This window comes from Chiloscyllium punctatum, chromosome 8 (assembly GCF_047496795.1).
Source record: "Chiloscyllium punctatum isolate Juve2018m chromosome 8, sChiPun1.3, whole genome shotgun sequence".
NCBI classification, from domain to species: Eukaryota; Metazoa; Chordata; class Chondrichthyes; order Orectolobiformes; family Hemiscylliidae; genus Chiloscyllium; species Chiloscyllium punctatum.
This window is the reverse complement of record NC_092746.1, coordinates 56,695,464-56,710,780: the sequence shown is the minus strand read 5'-3', so window position 1 is coordinate 56,710,780 and position 15,317 is coordinate 56,695,464. Positions and strand designations below refer to the sequence as shown.

The 15,317-nt window shown below is 38.2% G+C and overlaps 1 protein-coding gene across 6 annotated transcripts in view; it reads left to right on the top strand.

Annotated features, from left to right (window-relative positions):
- grb10b (growth factor receptor-bound protein 10b) overlaps window positions 1–15,317 on the top strand; it is a 184,299-nt gene that overhangs the window by 118,586 nt on the left and 50,396 nt on the right. For all 6 annotated transcript variants that reach the window (XM_072575629.1, XM_072575631.1, XM_072575630.1 and 3 more), the window contains one exon: window positions 4,580–4,701. In XM_072575629.1, coding sequence (XP_072431730.1) covers window positions 4,580–4,701 — 122 coding nt within the window. The remainder of the gene's footprint in view (window positions 1–4,579; window positions 4,702–15,317) is intronic.

Genomic DNA, 15,317 nt, shown 5'->3' with positions numbered 1-15,317 from the left:
ACAGGGGAACCTTGATTATCTGAATGTGATAAGTGGGCACTATTTCATTCAGATAATCGATTATTTGCTTAATTGATGAAATGTCTTTCCCCTGGGACTCAGAGTTTTTAAAGTCTGTTCCCCATTCAGGAAACTGCAACAGCACAGCGCACGATCTCCCGCCCCAACACTCCTCCGGCCCACCCATCCCCGTCCAGCACTGTCCTCGTGCCCCCCCCCCCACCCCAATCCACATCCAGCGCTTCCCCCGCTCCCCCATCCCTATCCAACACTGCCCCACCACCCATCCCCGTTCAACACTGCTCCTGCGCCCCCATCCCCGTTCAGCACTGCCGTCGCTCCAGGGCAGCCGGATTGCTGCCTTGTGGGGCAAGTCTCCAAATAGCGCGTGCGCGCACTTTTTACTACACCTTTTTGACAGGTTCCACCTCTTCTGTACAGGGCAATGTTGGTCAGATTATCTGGGGAAGGGGGGGTGTGGGTTTAGAGTACACTTCTGTGTAGAACACCAGGGAAAGTGTGGGGAGAGAGAGGGCGAGAGGTCAGTCATTTGAAGACGGTGTCTGTTTAATTACTGTAAACAAAAAACGTGATCACCGTTAGAAACACGTCTTTGATGTAATGTTTCTATTGGGACCTCGCGATCTCCTTTGGATAATTGGTATTCGGATAATCGAGGTTCCACTGTATTTTGATATTAGTTTTCAACTATTTCACTGAGTTAGCAGGATTTGAATGCATTATTGATGCACGAGTTACATTACATGCTACCTTTTACCTGGTTTACAAGATTAGTACATCAAGCTGTGTTCAGAGTTAGATCACTTATGGGGAAGGACAAGCTTTGGTTTACTATTTTAAGTTGGACTGTTGCTGAAAAAGCATATTTTGTAGATTTCTTTCATTTACACTTTTCAGATCAATTTTATACTGGTCAGAGCCTTTCACAAGAAATACACGTATCAAGGGAAAACAATGTTTTACACTACATGAGAACAGAATCCTGATTGGTTAGCAAATGGATTCTGATTGATAGAAGTGTTGCCTTGAAAAATGCACCAGTTGGATGATGACTGACTAGCTTTGCTAAAGTTAACCCATGTTGACTGACCCTGGTAAAGGCTTGAAGCAGAGAGTGGTTATCACCTATTTTATTGAGTTGAAGCAAGCGCAATGTGTGAACATATTCATTCTGTTTCCTAAGTACATTCATATTAAATGACATTAATGTAACATTTTCAGTGTGGACAAGTGTGTCATACTGCAAGTCCAACAGAAAAATTGATTATCAGCATATTTCTGGGCATGATTAAGATTGTCTAGCAAATACTGTTTAATTGAGGAATTACATTTACTGTTGGATACTGTTTTGAGTTGAGCCAGCACAGACTCTTTGAATATAGCAAGTACCTTGCTTGTTGTCAACAGCTGAAGGGACATGCTGCTTAATATGGTCCTCAAGGCTTTGGATACACACACTACATTCCTGTTATCTCTCGGGCACTGAAATTTGTATTCCACATTATCCATTTATGCACCCAGCAAAATGACCTGTTGGCTTGACCGCAGCATTCTGGGAGTAGCAAACACCATCATGTTGCTACTGCATAATAGCAATGTGAAATGGTTATCTTCAACTGTTGCTTGATTTTGAGATACCTGGCCTTTCCAGGGTAACTGGAGGTAGACTGAGTACTTTCTAGGAACAAGCATGACTTTGCATAATATACAGTAAATGGTTGTCAACAAAACAAGTGAAAGCTATCCAATGGTCAAAGTATAACCCTGATAAATGGACCAGTCAATGTGCCCAGTTAAAACTTAAGCAAAGCTTGGCAGCCGCCTGTCGACTTCTCACTAGCACATTCTCTATGGCAATTCCTCTATCAATCAGTGTCCACTTGCAAACAATTATCACTCTCTACTCAAACAGTATGAACTGCTGCTTTCCCTTTACATTGGTATTTCTTGTGAATTGTGAATCTAATAAGTATCAGATGAAAAACTTCAAAATATTTTTGTCAGTGAACCTCAACTGATGCTACCAGTTGACTCTTTCAAGTTTTATCATAATTATTATTTACTATTATTACAGTTTAAGGTAAAAAGAAAATATGGAGGTATGCAGCATAAAACATCTTTAAAGTACTTCATAGATATCTCTTGTGGCTCTTGAATACTTTCTCAAGGTATCATCAGGTATCATTACTGATTCCAAATATATTTTCTTAAGTCACAGTTTTAATACTATATTCCACCTAATTTAGAAATGTGCAGCATTCCTTTCTTAAAATGTTCTGACCATACTTCAGGAATTACCGTATAAATAATTTTTAATACATTTTAGCCTATTGATGATGTGTGGGGAAAAAATATCTCATTAATTTGACTGCCTGTGTACTTCAAAACTCAAGAGTTGCACAAATTGTTGAGTTTGACCAGTCCTGTTCAGTGCTTTACTTTGGTAGTAACAAGGCTCTGGTGAATAACCAATGTGAAATTAATACAAATTATGTTTGAAGTGACATTTTTTTAATAAATATTTTGATGATGTGAGTCATATTCTGAAGATTGAAGTAAATTACTACTTTGTTCTCATCTAGATGAGGAGCCCTCGTTAGTATAGAATACAGAATAGTCACGTCTATGATCTTGACAAAATTTATAGATACGTCAAATTTTTGGAGGTTTGTGAAGAATATCATTTCTTGTTCAAAATGTTGCATGTTTTCTTCAAATTGTCAGGAATCATTTGCACTTAAGATAAATTCTTGGAAAACAAGGGAAAGAAAAGTGAAGCAGAACAGCAGTGAGAAAAATGATGAATATTGAAAACTTAAAAATTCAAATTGAACAAATAAATTTACAGTCAAAGGGAATAAGGGAAGCAAGGTGAGTTATAATGGCAGATAGCTGAGAAACTGGCAAATTGTAAAAGTTTGGTCAGAACTTCACTGTACACAAGTGTCACCTTGGTTGAGGGCACATCTGCCTTCATTGTTTAGCAGCTGAGATGATCTGTGAAGGTGTAATATTGAACATACAGAACAAATACCTTACGGTACAGGTTTGCTCAACAGGTTAAACTGGTTGTGCTGAGAGAAATTGTTGAATTGCACAAAAGCTACATTAAATGCTGAATGGCATGATATCATGCATTTGTAAGTCTCGTTGGAAATGCTGTGTTACTATCCCACTTCAGGCTGTGAGCATTCTGTCTTTTTGAGAATGTACTGGATTACTGGAAATATTATCCTTTGCATGAAATATTATTGGGATCTTATGTGGGTATGTAAGAGAAGAACTAAGAATCACCTTGGTTTTCTGAATAGCTTTCATCCCTTATCCATTACCATCTATGGATTAGTTATTTAATTTATTTGCTGTAATTGATGTATGTACAGCCAGCTGTAGGCCACTGTATTTGTCTTCAAAATAGTCTAAAGAAATTCTGTAACTGAATCATTTTTAGGGTGTTTTTAGAGATGAGAGGTGCAATATCAAGGCAACATTAGAAGTAGTTTGGCTTTTTCAAAAGTTCACCTTTTCTCTTTCATTTGCTCACTGTAGCGTGCATAGCAATATACATTCTTGCACAAAACTTTCACTTTTTAAAATATTTTTCGTGAATTGACTAACTTCTCTTTGTGGTGATGATAACCTGATTGAAGTTCATTGAGGAATGTATTTATCTTGCATTCTCATTAATGTGTCTTCACAGATATTTGTCTGCCACCAGCTGAAATTCTGTTGTTCAAAATACAAGATTGTTGATGCTCTTAACTCAATCCTTTAAAATGTTTTAAAACTTAACTACAAAGATATCTCCTGTTTATAGTACATTCTGACAGGAATGTGGCAAGTGTGAGGATCAGGGAGGGAAGTGGTGAGTCAGTGTTGGGAGCAGGAGTAAAACAGTGCTGTGGAAACCTAGTAGATCTGGCAGCATCTGTGAAGAGAAAGAAACGGTTCATGTTTAGAGTTCAATTAGTTGTCAAGCTCATTGGGCTTGAAATGGTACCACTTCTGGCCACAGATGCTGCCAGACCTGTTTACATTTCAGATCTCCAGCATCTTGTAGTATTTTAGTTTCATTTGAGTTGGGAGTAGAATCCTTGTACCAATTAGGTTCAAGGCAGCCAATAGTTTTAATGGAAACAATGCAGGTCATGAACAGAGCTCATCTTTATTATTTGTTTTCTTGAGGGAAAATTATTTTTGTTTAACTGTTCATTTATTAGGTACACATTAGGAATGCTAAATGAGGAGTTGCTGAATATATCTAACTTTTGGTTCATTCCCTCATTATTTCGTAATATCATTTGAAGAAACTACTAAGTTCAAACATACAAAATATATTCTTTTTTTCTAACATGAATAGCAAAGTATTTATATGATTCCAATGTCATGGAGGATAACATTTAACAGAAGTTGTTTAAACTACTCTGAAATCTGCCATTCTGCAAGGTTGAATATTAATATAATATCTATTATTTACAACACCTTTAAAATTCTGTGATATCTCTTGTCTTACTCAGCAGGGAAATTTATCACACAAATTCTCAATGCTTTTTTACAGAAAGATGTTTGGAAGACCATGAACTAGTCGTACAAGTACAATCCACATGGATAATAGGAAATGAAAGTAAATTTTTATTCAGAAAAAACTATGCCAAATATGAATTCTTCAAACATCCAGTGGCAAGTACCTTTTTGTCTGATACTTGAAATGTCTTTGACATATTTATGACACATTGATATCTTAACTGGTCACCTGATTTTGAAAGTATATCTTGCATAAATTTGTAATGTAAATAATATATTTATAAAATGAAGGAAATATCTTTTAAGTGCAATAGTGCAATCATTCCAGTGATTTAAGCTGAAGAGTTATTTTGTTGTTTATTTCAAAGTTTTAACAAACTCGGGCTTTTCATTTGAAAAGTCATTTAATTTACTTTGCAGATATCTGAGTTTAAGTTTTAAAGCACGTTGAAAGTGTTCCAAGTGTGTGCTCATTAGTAGTATGCTGTAGTTTTCCAAGAATTTGCAATGTCCTGAATCTTACGGTTTACAAACATGAAATTTATCAGATATCTGTTATGTATCATAGATGTGATTTTCAGCAACAGAGGCAGGGAAGGGATGGAATGTTACAGATATGAAAATGGGTTTTTTGTTGCAGATGGAATTTTGAGTCAGGAGTTTAGTTCAAGATGAAATAAGTCACTGAGGTTGCAAACAGTCTTGATCAGCCTGAGACACTAACCAGAGAGGAAAATGGAATCAATGGAGAGCAAAGTTTTTTGTAGCAGGGTTATAGGTAATGGCTTCAGGCTTCTTGGTGTTTACTTGGTGAAGTTTCAATTTTGTGAACAATGAGCTTATAAGAGGACATGAGGGAAGGAAAGAAGGAAAAATTGAGTTAAAGATGCAGCATTAAGCATGGGAATAGCATTCATTTAGAGGAACCTTGATTTGGTGGTCATGGATATGCAGCAGTATGACAGATGATCTCAAACTCATTGACCAAAATGCAAAAGCTTCTTGCACATGTAGGTGAGGATAGACTGACATGGTAGAAGATCACAGAAGTGAGTGCAAAAAATGGGGACCATCATCTGCATATTCAAGCATGATTTTGCAGTGTTCAGAGGTTTGACATTGGAGAGAAAAACTAGAGCACTTGAAGTGTTTAGACCATATGATCAGTGATGAAATAAACATGCAAAGAGGGAGCAAAGATGACAAAGGCATTGAGTGTGGAGGAAAATGTATTTTACTCTGAATAAGTTTACCAATGATTAAATCGAAGGGGTGATCGAATAAATCGGTAATCAACTTCGAGGTTTGATGATAGGCAGAGGGTGAAAACTAGACAGTTTAAAAGTTTGCAAGTGTCTTGCAAGTAACTTAGTATCATAGCATTGTATAATTTTACAATATAGAAGGAAATGCATATGTCAGGTGTCTGCATATTTGGGCAACTTGTCAATGTCCCTCTAAAGTCACCCAGTTTCATCCTCACAATTCACTATTAGTGACTTAGTGCCATCTGCTAAATTGGAGATTTTGATTTCAGCACCAATCTCCAAATAATTTATATAAATCAGAAAAAAAAGGATCTCGACATCAATCCTGAGAAAATATCACTTTCAATTCCTCTCCAATCTGAGAAATGCCTATTCAAAGCCCATCTGTTTCCTATCTTTTAGTCAACTTCTAATCCAAGCTGCCAAGGACCTATAAATACCAAAACTTTCTAATTTGCAAATCAATCTATTATGTGGCACCTTATCAAATGCTTTCTGAAAGTCCAAATAAACAACATCCACAGCACTGCCCTTATCCACTGCCTGTGTCACCTTGTCAAAGAACGTCATTAAATTTGTCAGACATGACCTGCCTTTGACAAAGCCATGTTTACTATTTAGTATTAACTTATTTTTCTCAATGTGAATATTTAGCTTATCCTGTATTATGGCCACCATCCATTTTCCCACTATGAATGTCAAGCTGACAGGTCTGTAGTTTCTTAAGTTATTCTTTGCCCCTTTCCTTAACTACAGTGTCACATTTGCAATCTTACAGTCCCCCAGGACTAATCTTTCAGAGGGTTCTGGAAAATTTCTGTCAATCACTGCACAATTTGTTCCCTTCCCTCTCTCAGCCATCTAAGATATAGGTCGTTCTGCTCTAATGCTCAATTCGTCAGCACAAATTTGCTGTATTGCAATTGACTAATAGGGGACGCTACTCCTAAAATGTAAAATTTTAAGAAATGTTTTGGCTTTCATACAATTGCATCGCCAACACTTTAAATGTTATTTACATTATGCGATTCTTGTATTGACTATTGTCAATACCTGGGGCCTAGTGACCTCTATCTGGAGTGTTGCCAGCCTTTATTCACCTTTTTTTAATGTATCATTATACTGCTCAGTTGCTCAGCACCCATATTTTCAACTGGGCCATTGTCACCATTTTCTAATTTGGTAAAGACAGAAGCAAAGTATTTATTTAGTATCTTTGTTATGCCCTTTGCTTCAGTGAGCAACTTACCCTGCATGTTCCTCATGGGGCCCACTTGTCCTTTGCAAATCTTTTACTGTTAATATATTTGAAGAACATTTTACTATTTGTCTTAGCGCAGCCTGCTACCCTTTCCTCATGTTTCCTCGTAGCCTTCCTAGTTCCATCCTTAGTTTCTCTCCTGCAAAACCTGGGAAAAAGTTGCTACCAGAACATATGCCCAAAGAAAATGTGTTTGGAGGGTCAACCAAAGTATGCAAAGCTATGACCACAGATACTTTTGGTTGCTGTAGCCAGGACAGGAATGGAGAAGTTATGTAAGGTGGCATGGTTGAAAGGTGATTTGGAAGACAGTGCAGTGAATGCAGGAGAAACGAAAAGGTACTGTAAGATGGAGGATGATATCAAAGGCTGAAGGATCATTATTTATATAGTAAAGAGGAAGACAGCTGTTATATTATCTGAGAGAACCATGGTGTCAGGGTTAGGTGGATCATACAGAATAAGGATAAGCAAGGAAAAGTGATGAAACAAGTTGAGATATTTTACAAAGGAAGGGAGAGATCTAATGAAATACACCAGAGGGCTCCAGTCCGAAACGTCGATTTTCCTGCTTCTTGGATGCTGCCTGACTTGCTGTGCTTTTCCAGCAACACACTCTCAACCCTGATCTCACAGCATCTGCAGACCTTACTGTCTCCATGACAGGTGGGTCTTAGGCAGTCGATACACTCGAGATTTCATAGAATCCCAACAATGTGGAAACAGGCCCTTCGGTCCAACCAGTCCACATCGACCCCCAAAGACCCATTCCCCTACCCTATATTTACCCTGGCTAATGCACCTAACCTGCACATCCCTGAACACTATGGGCAATTTAGAACGGCCAGTTCACCTAACCTGCACACCTTTGGATTGTGGGAGGAAACCGGAGCACCCAGAGAAAACCCACACAGACACCGAGAGAATGTGCAGATTCCACACAGACGGTCACCCGAGGTTTGAATCGCACCCGGGTCCCTGGTGTTGTGAGGCAGCAGTGCTAACCACTGTGCCACCCGTGTTCATTGATAACTATTTTGAAATCAACATGATGCTGGAATACAAGCAAAAATGCTAAGCTGGTCAGGCAGCTTCTGTGGAGAGAATCACCATTAAAGTTTCAGGTCGGTGACTTCTTATCAGAGCTCTGAAAGCTGATCAACCTGAAATATTAACTGTTTCTCTCATGGATACTATCTGATCTGTTGAGTATTTAGGCATTTTCTATTTTCAAGCCGAAATGTGGTTGTCAGTTTGTAGGGTGAAAGTCCCTTGTGGAGTCTCAGTGAGGTTTCGAGCCCTACTTTGGATACAATAGGAATAATGTGTTAAAATGTAAAAATAATGTATTGCATTAAGCAATTAACAAGTAAATAGACTTGGTAAAATAGAATTTAAAAAGTACAAGCTCCAACCCCAAATTAATTTGTTCAAGACAGCTCCCTAATATGGTCTAGTTCCTTTGGTGCATGTGTTGTCAAAATGCAAAATAACTTTGCACATATTGGTGTTTCCAGTTCATTAACATTGAACAACTACTGAAGAGAAAGCAATCTTCTCTGGCTGCAGGAACAAATATTGGATGATTTGTCCTCTTTATGTTCAGTTTCTGGCACCATTGCAGCCTCTGGTGCCTCCATCCAGACTCTCTAATCAAGAGTTTGAGAAAGCAAAAGCCAGCAAGGTTAAAGGGATGTTGGGCTTTACAGTTTAAGGACTTAAATATAAAAGGATGTTTTGCTGTTTGAGTTGTGGTTAGACCACATCTGGAGCACTGTGTACAGTCCATACAGCATACCTTGAGAGGATTTTTTGTTTTGGAAGAAAAGTACCACAAGTTGATTAGAATGTTTCCAAGGTTTCAAGAGTTAGATAATTATGAGAGATTACACAGTATATGGAAAGATGAGGTACAGATAAATTCTTTCTGCTGTAAGTCCAGGGCAAGAAGAAAATATTTAAAATCAGATCCAGGCATTCATGAGTTAAATCAGGAAACACCCTTTCACACAAGGGATGGTTGAATTAAGGCATTCTCTTACACAATGAGCATCAAATGCCACCTCACTTTTTAAAAATCTTAGAATTGTAACTTTCTGGCATTATTTAGCAAAACTCTATAGTACCATGGCAGATGAATGCAATTAACACATGATCTCATTGAGGGGTCAAAAGATGTTGAATTTGATGGCATTTAGTTTCTCAGATTGTTTTTGTGCTCTATTTTAGAACTGGTGTTCTGATCCCAATCTGGGCACTACTTGCATTTTTAATGATTGCCTGAAGACTGCGATCAATGGTGACCGGTTTTACTACCCAAATCTTTGATTACATTTTAATGAATTTCACCTGAACTTGATATCTTTGTTACCTGATTTCAAATGTTTAGTACTTCCTCAGTCAACACTAATTTCACTTTGCGGTGTAGACTGCTCAGTGTTTCCTCTGTATATGTTTTATGCTTTATTTTTAATCTCTTGGTCATTTGAATCATGCTGTTTTGGAACTTAGTGTCCTTTTCAACTTTGAGTTGTTCATATATTTATAGAAATGCGTGACTTGTTAATGCTTATTACTGTTTAACATGTAGTAAGGCAGTTGCCAACCCTTTTCACCTTGTTTTCATGTTCATTCAGTCCACCGTGTTACCCATAGCTTTATGCATTAAAAACAATCTCTTTTTGCTTTTACTCCTGCATGATTTCATTGGAGATTTCATCACTTTTCCCTCATGTTCTGTATCCATCTTATATTCCATAATATTTTGAAATATAATCCACTATCATCTGTTTTCCCATCTGACAGTCCTGCACTATTCAGTTTCTTTAGCTCACTCTCACAAACTTTGAATAATTCTCTGAAGAGGAAGAAATTGCAGGGCTACAGGAGAAATACAGGGAGTAGGACTAGTTGAGTTGCTGTTGCAGAGAGCCAGTGGAGAAATGCTGGGCTGAATGGCTACTTTCTGTGCTGTAATCAGTCTTTAACTGGACGAAAATCTGTCTTTCTAATGCGGAATGTTTCTATTGTACTCCTCTTTTCCATTTTAACCCTGAACTTCAACTGCACCCTGTTGTGATCATACTGTTATTTTCTGACGCTGCTGCTTTTGCCTGATAGATAACATTTAACCAAAGCTCACCCATTCTAGTGGTTTCATTGGTCAACTGTTCAATATTACTATCTATGTTGTGTCCAGAACAATATTTTCACTCCTGTTGTTCCGCTTACTCAATTTCTAAATCTATTCCAGTTACAATCACCTATAAAACAATATAAAATATTATTAGACTTGATCAGCTTCTTCCCTGAAAGCAGTGTAGGCAAGACTGTTGAATTTTTTAAGGTAGGGTTCGATGAATTCTAGACTAACAATGGAGTCAAAGTTTATTTCTGGTAAATAGGTAAGTGATTTGAGGTTGCAATCAGATCAACCATAATGGCTGATTAGGCTAAAGTACCCTTTTATCTTTCATTCACGTGATATGGGTATTGTTGGTCAGTATTTATTGCCCATTCCTAATTGCCCAGAGGCGGTTACAAGTCCACCACATTAATCTCGATCTTAATTCCAGATTTTTAATTGAATTCAAATTCCACTACCAGCCATGATGGGATTTGAACCAAGGCCCCCAGAATATTACCTGGATCTCTGAATTTTATAGTCTGTTGATAATACCACTAGGCTGTTGTCTCCCCTTTTTCCATTGCTTATTCATGCTCCTAAGTAGACCATCAGAAAAAGGAGTAGAAATTAGGCCATTTGGCCCACCAAGTCTGCTCTGCCATTTGATCCTAATGTTAGGTTTTTCAACCCCATTTTCCAGCTTTATCACCATAAGTGATCCACTTGGCAATTGAGAGCTTATCTCTCTCAGTTTTAAATATATTCAATGACCTGGCTTAGATAACCTTCTATGACGGTGAATTCCACAGACTCCCCACTATCTGGTTAAAGAAGTTTCCCCTTACTCGAAGCTATGCCTTGGGGTCCTCTGCTCTCCTGCCAATATCCACTTCCCAACGTCCACTATATTCAGGCTGTTCACTATTCTGTAAGTTTGAATCAGATCCCCCCTCATCCTTCTAAACTTCATGGAGTATAGTCCCAGAGTCCTCAAAGTTTCCTCCTATGTTAAGCCTTTCATTCCTGGGATCATTGTCATAAACCTCCTCTCGACCTGCTCCAGGGCCAGTACATACTTCTTGAGGTATGGGGCCCAAACTTGCTCACAATATTCGATAAGGCTCTGGTCAGGCCACATTTAAAGTGGCAGAAGTACATCCCTGCTTTTATGTTCTAGCCCTCTCAAGATGAATGACATTATATTTGTCTTCCTAATTACCAACTCAACCTGCAGGTTTACCTTAACAGAAACCTGGACTAGGGCTTCCAAGTCCATTTGCAGTTCATATTTCTGAATTTTCTCCCCATTTAGAAAATAGTCGATGCGTCTATTCTTCCTACCAAAACGCACGACCTCACACTTTCTCACATTGCATTTCATCTGCTACTTCTTTGTCCACTCTCCTAACATGTCTAAATCTTTCTGTAGCCTCCTCAATACTGCCTGTCCCTTCACCTTTCTTTGTATCATCTGCAAAAGTAGACAGAATGTCCTCAGCTCCTTCATCAAGATCATTAACATATAAAGTAAAAAGTTGTGGTCCCAACACTGAGCCTTGTGGAACGCCACTACCCACTGACTTCCATCCTGAGAAGGACCCTTCTTTTGGAGTATATGTTCTTCCTGACCTTTGGTTGCTCATACTAGAGACTGGTCACTGATTTCTTTTTTCCTTGCCCAGTGTTGACTGAGATGAGTTAATACATGTTATAATCAAGTTATCTTTCAAATGAAAGGCTTCATTCTCCCAAACAGGAATTGGAGCATATTAAAACTGAAGAAGCTAACACTTGGAGCTTGTGTAGCAAACAAACAATGAGAGCAAGGAGGGGCAATGAAAGAAAAAACATAAAATAAATCATGTATATTAAAATATTTGACAAATAGTTCAGAAAGAGAATTGGCATTCTTTGGTAGGAGGTGGGAGCATGAAGAAAGTGGATTAGTTAGGAAAGGGAGGGCAAAAACTGGTGGGGTTATTCAATAAGTAATTTGCTTTGAAGCTTACATAAGAGTAGGAAAAAAGGGAGCAGCTATATCCTAAATTCTTTAAAAGTAAAATGACAGATATTAAAATAAAGGGAAATAATTATGAAGGTTAATTAGGCAAAAGTGCAGGCATTGTTCTAAGACCTGTCAAGAAACCCAAGGGAAATGGTGGAACAAATTGTCAGGATTAAAGAAGTAATTTTTATGTGTCCTGTTGAGAGTTGAGTGTATGACAGAGAATCAAAGTTTGTCAATTTAATACTCATTTCCTAAAAAAGAAACATAGTTAATCTAGGTTGTTACTGATTCTATAGTTTAATAATTATAATGGAGAAGGTTTTGGCATGATCAACTTAAAGTAAATTACTGAGGAGAAAATAATTACAAGCAACCAGCACACATTTCAGAAAAGAGCTTTGTGTTTAACAAACTGAAAAGAGTTCTTTTCGCTGGTCACTGATCCAGGCAAATGCAGGAGATATAAATGCTTTTAGAAAATCCCTGGCACAGTGATATGCAAAAGGGTGTTAGAGAAGGACTAGTTTCTCAAAATAGTTGAAAATGTGTCAGTTGCACTCTGCAAGATTGTGTTCTGTAGCTATTTCTATTCACACATCAGTGATTTCAATACAAGAATTGGTATTTTAACTATACTTGCAAATAGTGTTAGAATAGGAGGATTGTAAATAATTCTGAGAACCCAATGAAGTTATAAGGTAATACAGATAAAATGGTTATATAGGCAAAAAAAAACCTTGAGTTCAATTACAGAAGAATTTTGGCTTTAAAATGTCCTCTGAATGGGACAGTACTTCTTGATATGCAATAGCAGAAAAATTGACTTTTAAGTTTTAAAACACTGCAAGTTTTTAGAGGCTATAAAATAGCTAAAGAAAGATGGGGTTTATGGCAAGAGGTATTGAATATTAAAAATAGAACATGATGAAACTGCAAAACCAGCAGTTGGAGTATTGAAGAGGTAGAAACAATGACTGCAGGTGCTGGAAACCAGATTCTGGACCAGTGGTGCTGGAAGAGCACAGCAGTTCAGGCAGCATCCAAATAGCTCCAAAATCGACGCTGACGAAGGGCTTTTGCCCGAAACGTCGATTTCGGAGCTACTTGGATGCTGCCTGAACTGGTGTGCTCTTCCAGCGCCACTGGTCCAGAAGTTGGAGTATTGTGTTTGGTTTTAGGCTGCACACTATGATACTGAGAGAATAGGAATTTCGATACAGCATATTTACTCATAGAGAAGGGTTGCTAGACCCAAAACAGTAACTCTGCATTCTGTCCACAGATGCTACCAGATCTGCTGAGTTTCTTCAGTAACTTCTGTCTTCATTTCAGTTTTCCAGCGTCTGCAGTTGTTTTCATTTCAACTCATATTCTCTGTTGTACAAGGAAATAACACCAAGAAAAGCTTGAAAGAAATTGGGAGATGTTTGATCAGGACTTGGACGTTTGGGGATTTAATCGAAAGAAATAATTAAGATTAAGAAGGGAAAAACAGATTGTTTCCAGCAGTTGAGGGATCTTAAGTGAGGTGCTCTGATGTACTTTAGGGATGCCCAACCTATGGCCCAAATGACCACAGGTGGCCTGCCTGAGCATTTTATGTATTTCATCATAGACTCTTTCTTTTTCTTCCCTGTGCACTGCTGTAGCCTTACTGGTAAACCTTTCAGAAGCTCAAGGTCTCTCCACACCCCTTTCACTGTCCTTTTTACTCCACTCCTTTAAATTCAAGAAAATAATCTGGATTACACACGAAAGGAATTCTGCTCGAACTATCAGCGAGCTTCTCATTGAAATAAACAGGCATTTTGGAGTTTCACGCCAATACTGAGAATGAGTGGCTTTCTATAAGACTCTGGCTTGGAGCGGAGGGGATGGAGATGTGAGTTGCGCCTAGTACATGGGAGTACGGCAGAAGGGAAGTGTGAGCCATGTCTTGACAGTGAGGTGGGAATTCTGGTCAAGTGGCTGGGTTGCTCCTGTTAATTTTTCTTTCACTTCAGTTTTGAAGAAGAACTTGCCTTTACCAAATTACAATTAAGTGTGTCTGGGAAATAAAAAAGCTTGACCACTTTAATTTCATCATGAGAAGCTTGCTTGTGAGGTAATAGTGCTGGAAGAATTTCTTTGGCATGCAAAGCCCGACAGATTATTTTGTTGAGGTTAAAGAGGATGAAGTAAGAAAGACAATGAGAGGGGTGTAGAGAGAGGGAAAGAAATGAAATTCTAGGAAAGAGAAAAGGGAAATGGAGGAAGGTAAACCAGGCAATGAGAGGAGAAAACCTTTGGCTGAAGTCCACTCACTTCCAACCCTGTTTTCATGTGAATTCCAGCAAGGCTGGTTCAATTATGCCCCACCATATCCTGCCAATGTCAGCATTAGTTAAACCCAATTCATCTTGCCCCCGTTTACCATCCCCTCTCTTGATGATCTTGAATTCGGGCTGATTCTTTATCTCTGTGGCTTCCCTTGTTAACCAAAATTGCAAAATTAGCTGTAGCTTTGCTGTTTGGTATTTTTTTTAACAGGGTTAATTTTTATTAATTACTCATTTAAATAATTGACTTATTGCTTTTTAACTTTTTGATTGAAGTTCATGCTCACTATTGTGGCAACCCTTATCTTTCTGAAATTTTCTCTCAGCCCTTGCTATACTTCAAGATATATAAGGCAATAGTGTATTTTTGTTGACAAAATGCGCATTCAGGTCTATATCGCATATCTAAGTTGACTGCCCCACTGTTTTCAGCAAATAAATGCATGTTTAGCATTGTGCCTGGCTTTTAATACAAGACATATTGCCAAGATGAAGCGCAGGAGTTCGGACTTGCCTACATGAAGCAAATTGCGCATCGCTACTGATGACCAGAAATGGAATCCCTCGCACCCCCCCACCACCAAAAAAACTGGTTTCAAACTAAAAGTTATGATATTCGCTAACTCATCAAATAACTAGGATGCACAAAAGGAATTAAGTCTTGGTGAAAAAATTATGTGAAGCGAATGGAGGAGGAATTCATTCTAAATTCTGTAGGTGAGATAAAAGTGACAGCCTTTGATATCAAGGCTGCAGTCAAACAAGTGTGCTATCAAGGAACCCTCACAAA